General features: G+C 43.2%; 1 protein-coding gene across 1 annotated transcript in view; it reads left to right on the top strand.

Moving 5' to 3' along the window:
- Positions 1–1,342: 1,342 nt before the first annotated feature.
- LOC145355321 (copine-8) overlaps positions 1,343–21,566 on the top strand; it is a 343,466-nt gene continuing 323,242 nt past the window's right edge. The window contains exon 1 of the mRNA XM_080207280.1: positions 1,343–1,644. Coding sequence (XP_080063406.1) covers positions 1,568–1,644 — 77 coding nt within the window. The 5' untranslated portion in view covers positions 1,343–1,567. The remainder of the gene's footprint in view (positions 1,645–21,566) is intronic.

Raw genomic sequence — 21,566 nt, 5'->3', positions numbered from 1 at the left:
TTTTCCTTTAATTTTCGCGCAAGCAGATAAAAAAAAGCACAGCGAGTAACGAGATAGTTGTAAATGATCGCTCCCACGCCATGTCAATCCTGTTCGCCCAAAGCTCAGAATGCAAAGCGGGGAAGTAGCTGTTTTTGAAAATGGTACTTTCTGCCTAAATTGTCGACCACTTATTCCCTCTTTACGCAGTTAGTTTTCTTTAATGTTGTAGTTTCTGCTATTTACATTTGAGTAAAAAAGACAAAATCCAGCTGTTTGTCCAAAATCCTTTTAAACAGGTAGAAGGCTTGTTGGGCGTCCTATCAGCTCATCTGGTGCCAACACTGTCCCAGAAATAACGCCAGATTCGCAAGGTGCACGCAATCTCAGCCTCCAAATTCGTTGCAAATCGACCTTGCAATTCTGATGGGATAGTGGCCAAAACTATCGTTTCATAACGCCAACCAGACCCAGTTTTCGTCGTTTTAAAGTGGAACTGGCTATGAGATTAATGAGAGTTTTTCTGGCCATTGACCTGAAATATTAACTCTCTCTCCCTCTCCCTACAGAGGCTGCTAGGCAGGCTGAGTATTTCCAGCCTCTTTTCAGTTTTAATTTCATTTCAGATTGTCGAAGAAATTCCGAAGATTTTGTTAGGTGGAATAACGAACACCGACAAAGAGCGGCGTGGGATATGTTTGTTTGTTTGGGTGGGAATTAACATTCTTGTTTGTTGCTGCTTATCTGGGAGTAATCGCGGCTGTCCCACATCTCTGCTGTCAGGGACGCCTGAATGAACGAGGTATTTCCTTGTGTGAGCAACTGGAATCGCCCAAAGCCAGCAACCGGAAATGTATTCATTCTTTCAACAAAAAAAACCCTAACTTCATTCTTAACACAACTCTGCACTACTTTCCAGAACCGCGGGATGCGTTATATAGGAAACATTTGGCGACATTAGTCGATACTTTGTATTATTTATGAAGCGTGTAGCTTATGAGTGCAGTGTTACCGCCAGCATTGATTTAGCGGGAGCTGCTTCTCCAGAGGTTGTGTGAAGGAATTGCAAGAATTGCTGCATTTCTTGCGATGGTAGATATTTGGGAGCCATTAAAAGGAAAGTTTTTTTTTAGTTGTTGCATGCCTCACTCCTGTGCCTGGGCACTGATTCTCTCCACAATGCTCTCTGAACACTGACACACACAAAGTCATGGGTTTCAGAATGAATGTGGCAATTTCACATCCTCTCTTTAAATTTCCCCAAGTTCCCCCCCCCCCCCCCCCGCTCCTCTGCCACTTTGTAAAAATGCCTGCGCTCCTCCTCTGTCAGCTGGGTTAGTTGGGATTTTTTCTTGGTGCAGATACAGCTCAGTGCTGCCGTTCCCCTCCTCCCTCTCTCTATCCCTCCCTCCATCCATCTCTCTCTCTCTCTCTATCCCAGCCCTTTCTGCTGTTTGTTATGGAGTGACATCACTGGTGCACACACTGAGGCGAGCCGGAGAGTGGAGCCAGCTTCAGTTGCTTCAGGGCTCCGGGCCGGTGGGGGAGACGCGGCGTTAACAAAAATAACTATAAAAGCTTCAGGAATATGGCGTCCATAGGAGATTTCGATCCTCTCCACGCCAACATACCGGCCACCAAGGTGGAGATCACCATCTCAGGCAGGTAATGTACATTCTACACTCCCCTCCCTCTCTCTTTCTAATAACAGGCGAGAAACAGGGGCTCCGGCAGGCTGAATATGAAGTGCTATTTGCCATTCACTTTCACACCCAGAGCCCATACACTGGAAGGGACTTGGGGAAAGTCAAGTTAACTCTAAGCAAGCGGCTGGGCTCTGTTCACGCCATGTGTATTTGCCTGGGGTCGCACGCTTATTTATCCGGGACGATTGTTTAATGCGGTTAAAGGTCCCCAGCTAAGTTGTGGCGAAGTTGACACGCGAGAAGTATGTGTGAGATTCCAGGGGAGTGGGGGCGATGTTAACTTTACCGCAGCTGTGCCTGTGCTCAGCCACATAGTAAGACTGTTTGGGACTCGCCTCATGTCTCGGGGAACTGGAAGGATTAGTGCCACTCCGTTTAAAGTGACGGGGAGGTTTCTACGCCTCCTCGCTATTCAATTGCCCAAGTGCAATGTGTGCAGATGATCACACACTGGTTGGCAACGAACAGGAGGAATTTCCATTTGTTAACTCCTGAGTTGCCGGATTCACAATCACATTTGTTTATGTTTGAACGTAAAGCCATTGATTTTGTTTTAAGACAATGGAAATTAAGGACTGAAGCATTTTTGAAAAGTCTGTTCTCCTGTCCCTAGGGCAAGTGTGTTGAGTCCAGTGAGGATCTAATGTTTTAAACCTTGCAACCTTAGCATGTTAGGAAACAAAGGTGACATTAGGTACCTGGCTATAAAAAAAAGCCTACCTGAACTATTTATGTGTGCACCCCATTAAAACATATATAGAATTAAGTTGAACAACAAATTGGGGCAGCATGGTGGCACAGTGGTTAGCACTGTTGCCTCACAGCACCAGGGATCTGGGTTTGACTTGATTTATTATTGTCACATGTATGGCATACAGTGAAAAGTATTATTTCTTGCATGCTGTCCAGACAAAGCATACTGTTCATAGAGAAGGAAATGAGCAAGTGCAGAGTGTAGCTAGGTTATAGCTAGGCTTTGGGTGGTGATGTGTGAAGTTTGCACATTCTCCTCATGCCTGTGGGGGTTTCCTCCAAGTTTCCTCTCGTAGTCCAAAGATGTACAGGTTAGGTGGATTGATTATATTTAAATTGCTGCTTAATCTTGCAAGATGTGTAAATTAGGTGGATAAGTGGGATAAATACATGGGGTTACGGGGATCATGGTCTGGGTGAGTTACCTGTTGGAGGGTTGGTGCAGACCTGATGGTCTAAATGGCCTCCATTTGCACTGTGCTGGGATTCTCTGATTTTATGAAATCTATTGTTGGATTTTTGTGGTTTCCCTTGGGCAAGTGTACCAAAAACTGCTAACTGTCATTTGCTCCATCATTGGTAATTGAGTTGTAATGTGGTCCCCTCTCTGTATGTGTTTTGATTTACAAAGAACAGCACAGCACGGGAACAGACAGGCCCTTCAGCCCACCAAGTTTATACTGACACAGATGTCTCTCTCATCTGATATTTTCTTGCCTCTGTATGGCCTTCTATTCCCTGCCTGTTTGGGTATCTATCCAGATGCCTCTTGAACGTTGTTGTAGAATCTGCTTACACCACCGCCTCCGGCAGTGCATTCCAGGCATTCAGCACTCCGTGTGAAAAACTTGCCCTTACATCTCTCTTAAACTTTCCCCCCTCACTCTTAACCTATGCCCTGAGTAAGTGTCCCTTTGACCCTGGGAAAAGGAATCTGACTATCCACTTAGTGTAAGCCTGTCATAATCTTGTGAACCTATATCAGTTCCCCCTCATCCCCCGACGCTGCAATGAAAACAATCCAAGTTTGTTCAATCTTTCTTCATAGTCCAAACCAGACAATGTCCTGGATAAATCTCTTCTTTCCTTTCCAATGCATCAACATGCCTCTGATAGTGTGGCAACCAGAATTGTACAGAATTGCCAAATACGGCCTAACCAAAGTTTTATACACCTGCAACATAATTTTCCAATTCCTATACTCAACGCCCTGACCGATAAGGGCCAGCATGCCATACACCATCTTGACCACCTTGTCCAGCTGAGTTGCCATCTCACTGTGGATCTGCACACCTAGATCCGTCTGTATGCTTATATTTCTAGAAGCTCTACCATTTATTGTGTACTTTCCTTCTGCAGTAAATCTTTTAAATTGCATTTCCTCACATTTGTCTGGATTAAATTCCAACTGCTATCTTTCGGCCCAGGGTCTCCAACCAATTTATATCCTGCTGTATCCTCTGACAATCATCCTCACTATCCGCTGCTCTCCCAATTTTTGTATCATTTGCAAATTTACTAATCAGACTACCTACATTTTTCTCCAAATCATTTATATGTATTACAAACAACAAAGGGCCCAGCACTGATCCTTGTGGAACACTTGTCACAGATCTCCAGTTTAGAAAAGCACCCTTCCACTGCTACCCTCTGCTTTCTATGCCTGAGCCAGTTTTGTAATTATCTTACCAGCTCACTTCAGATCCCATATTACTTCACCTTCTGTATCAGCCTGCCATGAAGAACCTTATCAAAGACTTTACTAAAGTCCATGTATGCAGCATCCACTGCCCCGCCCTGATCAATGTTTCTTGTCACTTCTTCAACAAACTCGATCAAGTTTGTGAGACTTGACCGCCCCATCACAAAACCATGTTGCCTGTCGCTAATGAGCCTGTTCTCTTCTAGATGTGAGTACATTCTGTCCCTAAGAATCTTCTCCAATAATTTCCCCACCAATGATGTAAGGCTCACAGGCCTGTAATTTCCCAGATTGTCTCTTCTGCCCTTCTTAAACAGAGGAACTATGTTACCTATTCTCCAATCCCCCGGTACCTCCACTGTGACTAAAGTGGATGCAAAAGACTTTGGTCAAGGCCTCAGCAATTTTCTCCCCTCATCTCTCTCAGTATTTTGGGATAGACACTTTCTGGCTCTGGGGACTTGTCCACCTTAATGTTTTTCAAAACCTCCAATATCTCCTTCCTTTTTATCTCAACATGTCCTAGAATGTCAACATCCTCCTTTCTACACTCATCATCCATCACATCCTTCTTCTTTGTGAATACTGATGCAAAGTACTCATTAAGGACCTTATCCACCTCACCTAGCTCCACTGTCCTTGAGTGGACCTACCCTTTCCTTAGCTACCCTCTTCCTCCTTATATTTGCATAAGAAAACCTTAGGATTCCCCTTAATCTTGCCTGCCAAGGACATTTCATGGCCCCTTTTCGCCCTCCTAAGTCTCTATTTAAGCTCTTTCCTGCTATCTTTGTATTCCTCAAGAGCCTTATCTGTTTTCAATTTCCTGAAATTTATATATGCCTCCTTCTTCTTTTTCACTTAGCTCACAATCTCTCTTGCCATCCAGGGTTCCAGAATCTTGCCATCGGTATCCTTCCTTTTTACAGGGACATACTTGTCCTGAATTGTTAACAACTCACTTTTAAAAGACTCCAACATATCAGATGTGGATTTACCCTCAAACATCTGCCTCCCAGTCTACATTTGCTAGCTAATGCCTAATACTGCCATAGTTAGCCTTCCCCCAGGTTAGTATTTTCACTCTGGGACTGCTTCTATCCTTTTCTACAAGAATCATGAAACTTATAAAATTGTAATCACTGTCCCAAAATGGTCCCCACTGAGACATCAATCACCTGTCCAGGCTCGTTTCCCAGAACCAGGTCTAAGATAGTCCCTTCCCGAGTTGGACTATCTAAATATTGCCTCAAGAAGAACTCTTGCACACACTGAACAAACTCTGCCCCATCCAAGCCCTTGGCAGTAAAGGAATCCCAGTCTATATTGGGGAAGTTAAAGCCCATCCCAACAACCCTGTTGTTTTTACATCTTTGCTGATATGTCAGTTCCTCCACTTCACACTGGCTATTGGGGGGACTGTAGTACAACCCCAACAGTGTGACTGCACCACCTCTGTTCCTGAGTTCTACCCATATGGGCTCACTGCATGATTCCACCAAGATGTCCTCCCTCTGTTTCTCTGTGACATTATCAGTAAAGCAACACCCCCACTTCTATTATCACCTCGATCTTGCCTGAAAGATCTAAATCCTGGAATGCTAAGCTGCATGTCCTGCTCCTCTTTCATCCAAGTCTCCATAACTACAACAACATTATAGTTCCATCTAGTAATTAAGTTCAACCACCTTACCTGTCATGCTCCTTGCTTTAATGCAGCTTAGACCATCTGTCCTGTCATCTTTTGCACACTCTCCCTGTGTTTTATTTCTCTTCACTTTGTTGGACCCATTCGCTGAATTCTCCACAGTCTCTGTGTTCTGTGTTGTAGATCTTATTGATTTTTGCCATTGGTTTCTATGCCTTCCACTTTTCTCCTTACTGAGTTTTGTTTCTGTCCCCATCTTACTTCCCTCTGACTTCTTGCATCGGCTCCCATTCCCCTGCCACATTTGTTTAAACCCTCCCCAACAGCACTAGCAAACACTCCCCCTAGGATATAAATTCCAGTTCTGTGTAGGTGCAGACTGTCTGATTTGCACTTGTTTCCCCTCCCCCAGAAGCAGTTCCAATGCCCCAAGAATTTGAATCCCTCCCTTTTGCACCACCCTCAAGCCACATATTCATCTTAGACATTCTGGGCGGCATGGTAGCACAGTAGTCAGCACTGCTGCTTCACAGCTCCAAGGGACCTGGGTTCGATTCCCTTCTCAGGTCACTGTCTGTGTGGAGTTTGCACATTCTCCTCGTGTTTGCAAGGGTTTCCTCCGGGTGCTCTGGTTTCCTCCCACAGTCCAAAGATGTGTGGATTAGGTTGATTGGCCATGCTAAAATTGCACCTTAGTGTCCTAAGATGCTTAGGTTAGAGGGATTAGCAGGTAGAATATGTAGGGATATGGGGGTAGGGCCTAGGTGGGATTGGGGTCAGTGCAGACTCGATGGGCCGAAGGGCCTCTTTCTGCACTGTAGGGTTCTATGATTCCTACTCTGACTAGCCTGTGGTAATGGTAGCAACCCTGAGATTGCTTTGCGATCCTACTTTTTAATTTAACTCCTAACTCCCTAAAATTCAGCTTGTAGGATCTGATCCTGTTTTTTATCCATATTATTGGTGCCTATATGCACCATGACAGCTGGCTGTTCACCTTCCCTCTCCTGAATGCCCTGCAGCTGCTCTGAGACATCCTTGACCCTTGCACAAGGGAGGCAACATACTATTCTGGAACCTCATTTGCGTTCACAGAAATGTCTGTCTATTCCCCTTATAATTGAATCCCCTATCATAAGCGCTCTGCCATGCTTTTTCCTGCTCTCCTGTGCAGCAGAGCCAGCCATAGTGCCATGAACCTGGCTGCTGTCACCTTCCCCTGGTGAGCCATCTCCCCCAGCAGTATCCAAGGTGGTAATGTCTGTATTGGAGGGAGATGACTGCAGGGGACCTCTGTACTGTCTCCCTACTCTTCCTCTGTCTGGTGGTCACTCATTCCCTATCTCCCTCAGTAATTTCTATCTACAGTGTGACCAACTGACTTAACATTGTGGATGCTCCAAAGTGAATCCATCCACAGCTCCAGGACCACTAACAGGAACTGCAGTGAGACACATCCCTTGCATGTGAAGGAGCCAGGGACACTGGAAGGGTCCATGAATTCCCACATTGCACAAGAGGAGCATGACATGGGTTTGGGATCTCCTGCCATGACTTGATCCTTAAGTTAACTCACAACAGCAACTACAATGCCAAGAGAAAAAAAGAAAAGAAAAACTATTTGCTAGTCACCAGCCAATCACTCACCTGCTGGCTGTGACGCCACGGTTTGATTTCATTCGACCTCTCATATATCCTCGAGTCTTCCTCGCGGGTTCGCCTCTCCACTCCTCCCAAAGGTGTGCATCTTTTTCCCCTCAGTCAGCTCCAAATTTCTGATACCTTCACTCTGGCTGAATCTCACTCCGACTGCAGTCTCCCTCCCACAAGTAATCTGACGTGTTGCCTGCCACATTTTGGAAACAGTGGCTGGAATTTTACCACCCTGCCCCCGATGGGAATCGGCAAGTGAGGGGTGGAGGATGGCCCATTGACCTCAAGTGGGATTTTCCAGTTTCGGGACAAGTGAGGCCATAAAATCCTGCCCAATTTCTGGGTCTGGGCCACCTGCATTTGCTCCATTTTCATCCCAAGCAACAACTTAAGCCAGTCCATCAATTGAAGAAGGGCAGTATTTTCCCAAATTCATGCAATACCTTGGACTCTTCTCCCAAGGAACATGTTTAACTGGTGCTGGGGTGCCAGAATGAATGTGTTTAAACTATTAATGGATGTATGCCAGTCGCCAAGATTGGAAAGAACCAAACTTCTTTTCAATCCAAGACTTGAAGGCAGTGAAAGTTGAAGTATGCATATCCCTCTGGGCAAAAGCTCATCATGTGCTTTCCCCTTTTGCACAAACATCCCCCCCCCCTCCTCCCCACCACACTACACATTTTCCACTACTTGCACTATCACTGCCACTGATAGATAAACTGAAGACCTGTGACTTACGTGTTTTATACTTACAACTGTTGTTTTTAAACATCACTGTTGCTTTTTAAAAAGTGTATTTATTTGAGCATACCAATTAAGAGCAGGAGTAGGCGAATTGGCCCCTTGAACCTGCTCTGCCATTCAATAACATCATGGCTGATCTGATTTTGGCATTAAGTCATTATTCTCTCTACCTTCACACCCTTTGATACTCTCATTAGTCAAAAATCAATCTATCCCTGCATTAAAAATATTCACTAATCCTGTTTTTACTACCTTATGGGGAAGAGAGTTCCACAGATTTGCAATCCAATTTCAACTCTACAGCATACTCTAATTTTTTAAACTGGGTCCCCTAGTTTCTTCCACCAGAGGAAACAATCTTTTCAGTATCCACCCTATCAAGTCCCCTCAGGATCTTGTATGTTTCATGTACTTATAATTTTATCCACCTTTTTAGCTCCCTGCACCTCCACCATCACCCCACCACTCCCCATCCACCAACTCTTGCTTACCGTCTTAGATACAGTCCCTGAACAGTTGGTGTACTCATTTTCTGGTTGTTCTTTGGATGTTAATGTTTTGTGTGATTTCACTCTGGAGGGATGCCTAAAATCTGGTGGGCACCTGCCCATATCAGAGTTGTTCAGATTGGCAACTTGTTAATGGGCCAGACACCAACCCAATATCTGCCTTCTAATGCCAGCATGCCTTGTGGTTCCAGTATGTTTGTGGGATTAATAATATATTCACACGGTTAATCATCTGACATCCTGTATTTTTGAACCACTGGGAGCATTTTGTCTTTTTGAGAGGTCGGATTGGCTCGATGTTCCTTCAGTTAATGCACTTTTAGTGAAAAAGTCTCATGTTAGTACAAACAAAACGTTTTTGGCTGAAAATATCTAAAGGAAACAAAAAATCACCAAGATTTATTGAGGTTAACGTTGCGAGTTACAAATAATTACAGTATTATACAACAACATGTTGCTTTAAATTTTACTGATTCGCAAAAAATTGTGCAAAAAATATTGATGCACAGTAATGTTGCAATCCAAATATTGTTGCAGGATTTGATTTATTATTGTCACATTTAACTGTTTACAATGAAAAACATTGTTTCTTGTGCGCCACTCAGACACCGTTCATAGAGTAGGGGAGGAAAGAAAGGAGAGGATGCAGAATGTAGTTTTACAGCATAGCTAGGGTGTAGAGAAAGATCAACTTAATATAAGGTAGGTCCATTCAAAAGGATGATGGCAGGTGGGAAGAAGCTGTTCGTGAGTCGGTTAGTATGTGATCTGAGACTTTAGTATTTTTAACGGAAGAAGGTGGAGAGAATATCCAGGGTGTGGCATGGAGCAGGCTATATGTAAAATAATAATGTGTGTGGGGTGTTTGGGCCAACAAGTAACAAAATTATGTACTAAAAGAGGCAGGGTTAGAGAAATTGTGATTGCTAGAAAATAAAACTAACATGCAGTGCTGTGGCCAGAATTTCATCAGCCTGTCAAGATGACATTAGGCTTTTAAGACTACTTTATTCCTTTCTGTCAAAGTTATTATGCTCTTGTGACCACCTATTTATGGAAAAGATGTGAATGATTGACGCAGTATGTTGGACTTGGGATGCTGTTGAGTGGTGCACTGGATTTGAGTACGTGATCTGCCAGTACAATGTATTGTCTACCTGAGCCAGGCTGGACACCGAATCCAAGCATAGAAGCAACCCATTTGCCTGGCTTCTTGGTCAGAATTGAAAGTAAATTTTAGTTATTAGTCACAAGTAAGGCTTACATTAATACTGCAATGGAGTTACTGTGGAATTCCCCTCGTTGCCATATTCCAGCATCTGTTCAGGTCAATGCACCTAACCAACACATCCTTCAGACTGTGGGAGGAAACCCACACAGACATGGGGAGAATGTGCAGACTCCACGCATTCAGTGACCCAAGCCAGGAATCGAACCCAGGTCCCTGGTGCTGTGAGGCAGCACTGCTGAGCACTGTGCCATCGTGCTGCCCACGGAATGGGCTGATTGTTAAGGAAAATGAAGGGAAAGATACTCTAAACATGGGGGATAATATCTAAAAAAAAATAATTTAATTATCACTGCATATTCCCTATATAAATTTCAAGAAACTTTCAACAAAGCACTTCATCTGGAATGACTAGATGGATTTCTATTGAAAACTGATGCTTGATACAGTCTAGTTCTGTTCACACTGGAGACTGGATTTCACATTAACTTCTGCGGTTCATGCCCAGCTAATGAATGTCCTATTCCAGACAATGCAAGAACGCTCTGCTGTTTATTGAAAACTGCCATGGAATTCCAAATAAACAGGCTGACAAAACCATGGTAATCATATCAACCAAAGGATGGTGTCTCCAGCAACATTGCAGTCCCTCAATGCTGCTTCATTGAGGTTCTGTCTTTCCATAGATGGACAACTAATTTTCAAATCAGAGAATATATTCTGCAAGGCTTGCATCCTGTGCCTCATAATTTGAATCACTCATACATTAGCCCTTGATTATTAACAGCAAACTTGTCAGTAGAAAAACATCCCTTCCCCCCCTGCCCCCACCACACACACAGTTTGATTTATTGTGATGATGTGGAGTTGCTGGCGTTGGACTGGGAGTGGACACACTAAGAAATCTCACAACGTCACTTTAAAGTCCAACAGGTTGATTTGTTTGGAATCATGAACTTTCAGAGCACTGCTCCTTCCTCCTTCCTTTATTGTGTGCAGTATTAGAGAGAAGGAAAGGCTAGAGCAGTAGTTTATATCGTTTTGTTTTCTACTAATCAACTTTAAATTATCTGTCACTGGTGACGTTTGAGAGTATTGTCAGGTCTCAAAGATCCTGGGTGCACGGTCTGTGGTCTCCAGTCACTTGGGGCAATGTGATTTAATGATATGCACTGGAGGTATTTGAGGCCCCTGTATAAAATGAAAATGCAGATGTGCCAATCTTAAAATGGCCAGTAAGCAGCAGTTTGCCTGGTGACTGGAGATAGTTTTGCTGTTGACATACAGGCTGATCTGATGTACTCATTGATCCAGAAAGACTTTGCTTTGGAGAAGCCAGCAACATTGTATGGGTTTGCACCTCCATTTGTGAAAGACACAAATTAAACAATTAGGGCGATGCAAGACAGATTACCAATTCCGACCACAGTCAAGTTGGGGGACTATAAATCAGAGTCTAAAAAGGACATACTTAGCACATGGCAAGGTGGGCTGGGGCTGTCACAAGAAGATCTAAACTCTATGGAAATAAATCCAAAGCTTAGAACTCAGAAGGAAAATTGCTGAATGTGCGCATGGGAGGCTGAAAGATTTGTGGTGTAAAGTATGTTTTACATTCTTTCTGATGTAACAGTATATTCTCGCTTCTCTCTAAGAATTCTGCCATTTTCTAAATGCTTTACTTGTTTAAACTCACCGTAAATATGCTTGTTAAATCAATTCAGAGCCTGAATTGAAGTCGAGGGTGGCGTGTGGATGTATGTGTCTGTTGACTTGAATGAGTTGAGGGTGAAGGAAAGATACGGGAAATCTAGGATTGGTGTGAGGCCTAACAGTATGGTTTCTGTGTCTGAGAAAATACAGCCTCTGGATTGTAGAGGGTGTGCAAGAAACTTGGAAAAAGAGAATCGCTGATTGAAACGAGCAATTTATAGTGGAGGCAATTAATCTGGTTTGCATGGACATGCTAAGACTTACAAGTCTAGAACTTTACACAAACAGGCTAGAATATCAGTCTTTCTGTCTGATGCACTTAATTTCTGTAGGTGAAGGTACTTTTGGTTTCTGTCTCCACTGCCAGGACCCACTGCTCTCCCCTTTCTCCCAATAAGTTTGATATTGCCGGCAAATATTATCTTGTACTTTCACAATTCAAGAAAGGACAGAGTTGAATTTAAAAAGTGAGAAACTGGAAACATTTGCTGACTCTGTGAGTGCATCAGGGCAATTTCAGCATCTCTACTGCTCATTAAGTAAGATTGACGGATCCAATACTGACTAGGGAATGAACCTGGGACTGTTTGGGTGTAAGACTGCATCGCTTATTAGATTTACTCATTGAAAGGAAGAAATTGGCTATCTCTCTTTATAGCACAGTGTTAGTACACATTTCACAAATCATTAGAAGTAGCAGATTTTTTTTATTTGAAAAGAATATCTGCAGTGTCCATTTGATATTTTCCCACCGGCGTGTGCACCTTATCTAACGTCTCAGATTTTTTTGAGACCTATTGTTTTTCTTTAGTAAGAAATCTCACAACACCAGGTTAAAGTCCAACAGGTTTATTTGGTAGCACAAGCTATTAGCTTTTGGAGCACTTGCTGCTCCTTCATCAGGTAAGTGGGAGTTCAATTCACAAACAGGGCACATAAAGACACAAACTCAATATACAAAACAATGGTTGGAATGCTTTTTAATGTTTTTCTTTAGTACCATGTTGTCATAGCCCCAAGTTTTTCACTGTATTTGCCACGTTTTTATGTCTTCCCTGCTACTCCTGTTACCTCTCTCTCTTGCAGCAAAAACAGTGACAGAACAGTCTGAGGACTGGACTATTCTGAGTGTATGTTTTGAACCTATTCCTCTTGTACTTAAGACATCTGAAAGTCTTGCATACCAGAGCATTCTCTCACTACAATGTACAGGGTTTTGAGCAGGTATGGAAGAAACCACATGGAAGTCATTGGATGACTGGGATATACATAGCAAATATTGAGTGGGCTTTTTTTCAGGAGAATTGAAATTTTTGAGGTGGAGAAGTTGAAATGGGAGAATCTCGTGTGTCCTGTTTTTTGCTGGCTGAAGTTGGACCACCAGCAAAAATATTGGAACAACTATCTTGAATGTGTAGAAACACGCAAAAGTGATTGTGACTCTGTTCCTACCTAATATCAAGGGGAAGTTGATACAGACCAGCAGAATGAATATTGCATTTCACGCCTTTGCAGACAGTTTGCGACAGCTGTGGGAAACTTAGAATTTGCCCATAGCAGTTTTTTGTGTCTAAAGCAGGGAGCTAAATCACATCCAGAGCTGGTATTTGTCCATCTCTTTCAGCTATTGAAGTACATTGGTTGGTGGACTGGCCATGAGAAACCCTTCAAATTATGAGAAGGCTAGCTAGTCAATGAGGTTTATAGCATGGAAACAGGCCTTTTGGCCCAACTGGTTCATGCCGCCCCTTTTTTTTAACCCCTAACCTAGTCTCAGTTGCCCACATTAGGTATTTAAAAGGAGAAAATATAGCCAATATTGACAATAGTGAAACTGATATTTTGCTTTCTTAATGCGAGGGATGCAATAGAAAAACAAATTACTTCCTTCAACCTTGCCTATTCATTGTTTTTGGTTTCTGTTTGATGATCTAATGTTCAATGACTTGTTCATTTTCCATATTTGAAGCAATATTTTCATGAAAACAATAGCTATTTAAGTGAACTTCCTTGTTTTGTTTCTACTATTGGATGTTTCCTTTATCAACAGAACTGCTGTAGGAAGTAGTCTTCATGAGGGGTGGCACAGTGGTTAGCATTGCTGCCTCACAGTGCCAGGGACCTGGGTTTGATTCCTGGCTTGGGTCACTGTCTGTCTGGAGTTTGCACATTCTCCCAGTGTCTGCATGGGTTTCCTCTGGGTGCTCTGTTTTCCTCCCACGGTCCAAAAATGTTAGGTGTGATTGGCCATGCTAAATTGCCCCTTCTTTCCCTAGATGTGTGGGTTAAAGGGATTAGTGGGGTAAATGTGTAGATTTGTAAGGAAAGGGCCTGAGGTGGGATTGTGGTCGGTGTAGACTCGGTGGGCTGAATGGCCGCCTTCTGCACTGTAGGGTTTCTATGATTCAAAATTCCACACTCCACTGGAAGAACCTTTCATGCCAACTTTCCCTCAAGCTATGGATTGTTGGTACTCACTAAGTGACTTTACACTGTGTAATAATGAAAGGATTGATATCTCATTTTCAGTTACTCCTTGAATGAGTGAATTTTTACCTTGTTTGTTTAGTACCCAACCACCACAAATGAACTGTCTTCATGAAAAAGTGCTCAACAGATCATATTTTTAAAAGGTGAAATAAATTGTCTTTGTATTGGTACCAGTTCTAAGTGCAGAAATAGATTTTTAATAACGATTGTGCAAACTCAAATCTTAGCTGAAATTAGCTACTATTTGGCGACCACGCAGTGACAGGACTGAATGTTCTGCTGGCCTTTTTTGGGGAAATATACTGCCAACTGTGAAAAATAACAGATATAGTTTGGGAAGCTTACCGTATTGTCCCTTCTCATTTCCGTAATTTTTTTAGTCAGCATTGTGGAGTGATGGGTTACGGCAAATTATCCCTGCATCAAAATTATCACTGTTTCGTTCTAAAGGTTTCTTAACTTTGAGTTTGGGCTTGAGGTGGGGGGCGGGGGTGGTGAGGGGGAGGGGTGTGTGTGTGGAGGGATGGCAGCTCCAGAAGCAACAGAGACATTCCACTTGGCCCCCAGTTCCTTGGACCTCTCCCTCTGTGATTACGACCTGCACTGGACATGGCTGGTTGCCCAACTGGTGCCACACTGCCTTGATCATGGGGATATCCATTTGGCTCTGGCCTTTTCCCTGCTGAACAGCAGGAACTTTTTGTCGGCCAGTTGGTTGAAAGTTAAAATCTCTCAGATGAGGACGCAGTTAAGGATGACTATAATACAACCCACAGTTGTTCCAATACATGCACAGTGATGTCATGGCACCCCCTGTCAAGGCCTGAATGAAAGAGTGGTTGAGTGCCACAGAACTCCTGACACCTGTGAAACCAGACCCAGCGTGAGCAAACATCTTCAGGATTGAAGAGGAAATTAACACTGAAGTTAAGAACTACTTAAAAATGAAACAGTAAGAGCTTTATCTGAGTGAACTCAGTATATTATCCGTAGTTCCAAAAGCACTTTTTTGTCTCTTAGAATGTAATTTATTGTAAACCATAAGAACTAGGAGCAGGAGTAGGCCACCTGGCCCCTTGAGCCTGCTCTGCCATTCAATAGCTGATCTTTTTGTGGACTCAGCTCCACTTAGCTGCCCACTCACCCTAACCCTTAATTTCTTTACTGTTCAAAAATTTATCTATCCTTGCCTGAAAAACATTTAATAAGATAGCCTTAACTGCTTCACTGGCAGGGAATTCCACAGAGTCACAACCCTTTGTGTCAAGAAGTTCCCCCTCAACTCAGTTCTAAATCTGCTCCCCCTTATTTTGACGCTATGCCCCCTAGATCTAGTTTCACCCGCCAGTGGAAACAACTTCCCTGCTTCTATCTTTTCTATTCCCTTCATAATTGTATATCTTTCTATAAGATCTCCCCTCATTCTTCTGAATTCCAAAGAGTGTAGCCCCAGTCTCCTCATAACCCAACTCTCTCAACTCTGGAATCAACCTAATGAATCTCCTCTGCACCCCCTCCAGTGCCAGTTTGTCCTTTCTCAAGTAAGGAGGCCAAAACTGTACATAGTACTCCAAGTGTGGCCTCCACAGCACTTTATACAGCTGCAACATAATCTTGCTGTTTTAAAACTCCATCCCTCTAGCAATGAAGGACAAAATTCCATTTGCCATCTTAATTACCTGCTGCACCTGCAAACCAACTTTTTGTGATTCCTGCACAAGGACGCCCAGGTCCCTCTGCACAGCAGCATGCTGCAATTTTTTTACCGTTTAATTAATAGTCCATTTTGCTCTTATTCCTACCAAAATGGATGACCTCCATCTGCCAGATCCTCCCTCACTCACTTAGATTATCTTTGCAGACTTTCAGCATCCTCTGCACACTTTGTTCTTCCACCCATCTTCGTGTCATCTGTGAATTTTGACACACTACGCTCGATCCCCAACTCCAAATCATCTATGTAAATCGTAAACAATTACGGTCCCAACACTGATCCCTGAGGCACACACTAGTCACTGATCGCCAACCAGAAAAACACCCATTTACCCCCACTCTTTGCTTTCTGTTAGTTAACCAATCCTCTATCCATGCTAATACATTACCTGTAACACTGTGCACCTTTATCGTATGTAGCAGTCTTTGGTGCGGCACCTTGTCAAATGCCTTCTAGATATCCATTTTACCATAGTTCTCCTGTTAAATCTTCACAGATGGCAATCACATATCCTATTCGTAATAATACATTTCTTTCCAGAAGAATGCTGTATTGAAGTCAAAATAGTAGAACATGGTAATGTCAACCAAATCAAATAAAGTCCAGTATGGGCACTTAAGAACCCAGTCAGTTTTGAAGCTGAGAGCACATTAGGAGCTACGATGAATTGAATTCTGTCTTTAACTTATAACAGTGTAGAGTTTCCAGCTATTAGAAAAAAGGAAACCTTCATCGTGTAGAATAGTTGAACAGTTTCCCTATTTATCACTGTAATGTGTGTTTGGTAAACGTAATCTGCTGTGTGCCATTTTAAAGTATTACTTTGGTTCTGATTCATTGAGCTATCGTCAGCTCCAGTAAACATTACAGTTGACTACTGATTCAATGACGCCGTTATAAGTCGTGTTACAATCTATAGTTATCGACATTTGATGGACGTACATAGCAAACGGCAGTAGGACTCATATCCTAATTTTATTTGGGTTAACTGTAAGTTGACTGACCTTTTGTTTTTATTTTAAAAATGATGTACATGTGTACACTGTGACACAGATATGAGGCTAATGTTGTATGGGCCCTTCAACTCACTGGGTTGACTTCAATTTTCCACTGCAATAGATATGCAAGAACATTATTATTACCTTTTTGTTGTTGGAACATTTTTATTTAGTTGAAGCCAAATATATGTTTTGGTTTAAAAAATGGAATCTTGCCATTGGGACCCAGTACAATAACAACTATAAAGATGCTTTCTTTTTTTTAACCAATTCTGGTAATTTTCCAAAATATTGTTGTTCAAAGCGATTATGTGACATCAACAGCATTGCCTTGGAGGTTCTAATAAAGCTGGCAGTGCGAGGGAGTTGAATTAACACACAGTTGGTGACAAATGGTTAGACTCTTGACACTACTACAAAATATGGGCCAGCAACTTGCTATTATGTTAGAGGTGCCATCTTTCAAATGAAGCATTAAACTGAGGCAATGTCTACTCTTATCAGATGGATACAAAACATCCCCTGGTGCTATTTTAACAAAGAACAGTGGACTTTTATCCCTGGTGTCCTGGTTAATATTCCAGTTCCATTCACATTGTTGCTTGGGGAGACTTGTTGAGTGCAAGGTGACAGCTGTGCTTCTTACATTACAGCAATGAGAGCCAATGGGTTTTGGGTGAACGGTGTTAATATCTTATCAATTACATTACTAAAGTTTGTTCATATCAGTCAAATTGTTATGGTTAAGAGGAACAGGTGATGTGCTATTAATTCTCTTTCAGCACATCCAAATAAGGGCTAGCTGGGACACTGAGGAGGAGAATAGAACTGTGAGACTCAAACAAATTGATTAACTCCCTCCATAAAGAAAATCTTTGGGCGGGATTTTCCAGCATTTCCTGCTAGCAGGATCTTCTGGCCCTGGTGACCCCACTCCCCGATGGATTCCCCACTGGTGGGTGGGCAAGCAGTGCCAAATGTTGTAGACATCAGTGGGACTGACAGATCCCACCAGTGGTTAATGGTAAACTGTATCTTAGTTTTGGCTTCAGCAAATGCTTGGATCCTATTATCAAATGGGGCTTGATGTAGGCTACGATATAGACAGCAAAGTTTTGGATGAGCTCACAGTTTTGGAAGATGGGGAGCATATAATAGCAAGTTGCTGGCCCAAGGTGAGCTACACAAGCATGGCTGAAAGTTTCAGTAGCTGCAAAGCTGAGACAGGGATAGAGCTGGGCGATGAAATGAATGTGTAGTTAGTTGGCCTTTGTGATGGAGTCATTGTGGGGTATGAAGCTCAGCTCAGGGTCAGATAGGTCGAAGGTTTCAATTAGATTCGATCAGCCTGAGATTGCGGCCAAGAACATTGAATTGATGGTGAGGAAGTTCAGGTTGTAGTGGAAGTTGAATAGAAGGTCTTTGTTCTTCTCAGTATTTAATTAAAGTTATAATTCTGTGGGATTGGATGACTGGATATAGGGACAGGGAAGAGGTTAGTGAGGAGGAGCTGGATTATTCACTATGCATTGAACATGAAGTCATGTCTTTAGATGATGTAACCAGGGAATGGCATGAGATAAGAATTAGGTGGCGGGTGGGGCAAGAATGGATGCTTGGGGAACTACAGAGGTAACTGTGTGTATGTATGAAGAGGGAAACCATTGCAGGAGGTTTCCTGCCTACAACTGAATAGGCAACAGTGAGATGAGGTGAGGGCCATCTCACTCAGCTTACCAATTTACTCATTAATTAGAATTGTTTATTACTAGTTGCCTATATGACAATCACTTACTGAAATAATTCACCAAAAAAGGTACGTTGAGATGCTTCAATGTTTAAAATGCCGTACAATGCAAGTATTATAGTTTATTACTAGTTCACAAGATAATTACGGATGTGGGAGACTATTCAGCCCATTTGGCCACTTGGAAGCAGGGCAAAGATGGGAACAGAGGTGAGTGGTTGCCAGGGTGACCAGATTAGAAGACCCACCTCTGTTCACTGAGATCCTGGCCCCAGCTTTGTGGATGAGTGTGCGGCTCTCTAACCCTCGGGCAACCTTTAGCTCTCGTGCCCCTCCATATCTCCCCATGCCTACCATTCCCCCATCACCTGTAGGGATTCTATGATCATAAAGCTCTCAAAATAAATAAACAGCTGTGTTGACAATGCCGGCTGCATTGAATTAATGACTGCTTTTGGAGCTTTGCTGAGCATTCAGAATAGAATTCTATTGCTGTATAAACAAAACCTGCTTATTGCATTATGTTACATTAAGTAGATTCAATTACAAAGACCAACTAATGCAGTGAAGTCTGAATATTGACATTGTTCAATGCAGAAGAGCACTTTATCCATTGGATAATGTACTTAATGTATCTGAATGTTTTCCACGTTCACATTGCTGTTCAATTTACCTCACCGACATTTTAATAATAAAGCCCGATCATCAACCACTGAGTGTAAAACATATTTAACTTATTATAAAGCATTATGTAATGATATGTAGCATTGCGAATATCTTCTGACCATACCTGTAAAAAGGTTCCTGACTCTACATGGAGATTCCCCCATGGCTCATGATACTTCTGAGCTGTCATGAACCATGTTGCCTTCAGATGCAGACCCATTTCCATGAAAATATTGAGGAGGGCCTAACATTTCAGCCCCTCAATGGAGAAGATGATGTTAGGACAGCTGCGCATGGGCTCAAACCACAACCTTCCTTCCTGCTGATCAAAATAGTTGATGGAAATGGAGAGGTGGGACCTCCACAGGCCTGGGCCACATGCCTGCATTTCCACCTGCTCATCATGGGTTTGCCTGCGTCATGACGAGAAAATTTGACCCCAAGACTCGTGAGTTCCTTTTGACTGCATCATTTAGCTAGTTGGATGTTTACCCTGCAGCGGTTCAAGAAGGCAGCTCACCACCACCTTCTGAAGGGCAATTAGTGATGGGCAATAAATGCTGGCCTAGCCAACAATGCCCAAATCCAGCAAATGAATAATAATTCAAAAAATTGTCACCATTCATGGGGTACACGTGTTAATTCTTTTCTTCCCGTGTGCAGTATTTTGTATTTGTCTATTTTAAATTTCATTTAACTGGACACTTATATTTTATCTGCTTATTTGGTCATTTCAAAGTTGCCTCAATTGATGTTTGACCACTCTCATTGCATTTCCAATCCAAGCCACTTCCATAATTAGAAGTGAATATGGAGCTGTATGCTGAGTCACTCTGCTCAGTACCTCTTTTCCATGTCCTGACATAACTCCCTCAGCAGGTACTCTGTGTCTTCAGCCCTTCAGATAAACCCTGAGGATCAATCAGAAATTATCTCAAACCCCTTGAACTAAATAGCCTTTCATGTGAAGCTTTGTCAAAAGCCTTTTGCAGATCTGGAAACACAATGCCTTAGAGGCTCCCACACTTAAAGGAACGTCAGTTTCCTGAAGTTGTCAAGGAGGATTGTGCAGGCAGCATCATTTCCCTCTCGGAATCTATATAGACTGTTGTTCAGCAGTTTATTATTGTACAGACAATCCTTGTTTACTCCTGATCATCCCATCAGTTTTCAAAGAAATGGAAGAGGCACTTGTTTCTATTTTCTCCTCTCACATTAGCCTGTTTCTAATCAGTTGCACCTGCCCAATATCTAGTGATTCTTCCATAACAATTTAATACTTCACAACACTCCCTAATCTCCCCCTACAGACATCCCATTTATCACAAAAATTTGAGGAAGTCATTGATCTGAAATATGGGCCAGAATTCTGCCAAAAAAACTGCCTAATGACCAGGAAAACGGAGGGTGGAATTACTTGCCCGTTTTTTGGGTGTATGTGCTGAGTAAATCCCTGACACAATTGCAGAGTACCTCAGCATTATTCACTCCGGTAAGTGCGGGACAAGGCCTATTCCCGTCTGAGAGGCTGGCAGCATAACACTAAGCGGGCCACTGCGCATGAGCTGATCTGTCAGAATGGAGATTGGTCCATGTGCAGTGCCACCCCCTTCCCCGCCTCCGCCCCCAACCCCCGCATTGCTGTCCTCCCTGATTGCTGGCCAGCCTCACAGCCCCTCTGATCGTTGGCCTTCCGACCCTTCTTCCCCCTCCACCCGATCGCTGGCCCACCATATCTCCCAGGCCAGCTGTGATTTCCCACCCTGGGTCAGCCCTGATCTTTCCACTCTGCCTGGCACCCTCCACCTTGGTGGCCAATCCCAATAGCTCTCCTCCACTGATCCTGATTGCAGAGTGGGAGTGGGTCCTCTCGCCCCTTGGCCATGCCCAGTGGGCAGTGCCAGTTTGTCCCTTGGGCAATGCCACCCTGGCACTGCCCAAGGGGCAGCCTCCCTCCCCTTATCCCGACATCCCTGGGGGCCCTCAATGGTTTATGTTCCCTCCAGTGGGGTCAGAACACCTGTCCCTCGTCAATGGGGAACATGCCGCTGGAGGGAACCACTCCTGGTGGGGCTGGGGGTGGGTGTGGAGACACTAATGGGCCCGGAGGATACCATCCTGGGCCTGCTAATCATACTGAAATTGTAATGTCAATATGATAATCAGCTCTGCACCGATTTCTAGCAGGGAGCTGATTGCACTTTAAAAAAAAAAGTGCTTGGGAGATCCCCCCAACCCCACACACACCGGTGTTCGTGCAGCGGGCAGGAGAATGTTGGCCGTTGATTTTATTTCTCTCTCCAAACGTTTTGC

Source organism: Carcharhinus amblyrhynchos, chromosome 19 (assembly GCF_965287045.1).
Source record: "Carcharhinus amblyrhynchos chromosome 19, sCarAmb.v2.hapA, whole genome shotgun sequence".
Taxonomy (NCBI): Eukaryota; Metazoa; Chordata; class Chondrichthyes; order Carcharhiniformes; family Carcharhinidae; genus Carcharhinus; species Carcharhinus amblyrhynchos.
The sequence above is the reverse complement of the archived record's forward strand: the minus strand, read 5'-3'. Positions and strand labels throughout refer to the sequence as shown.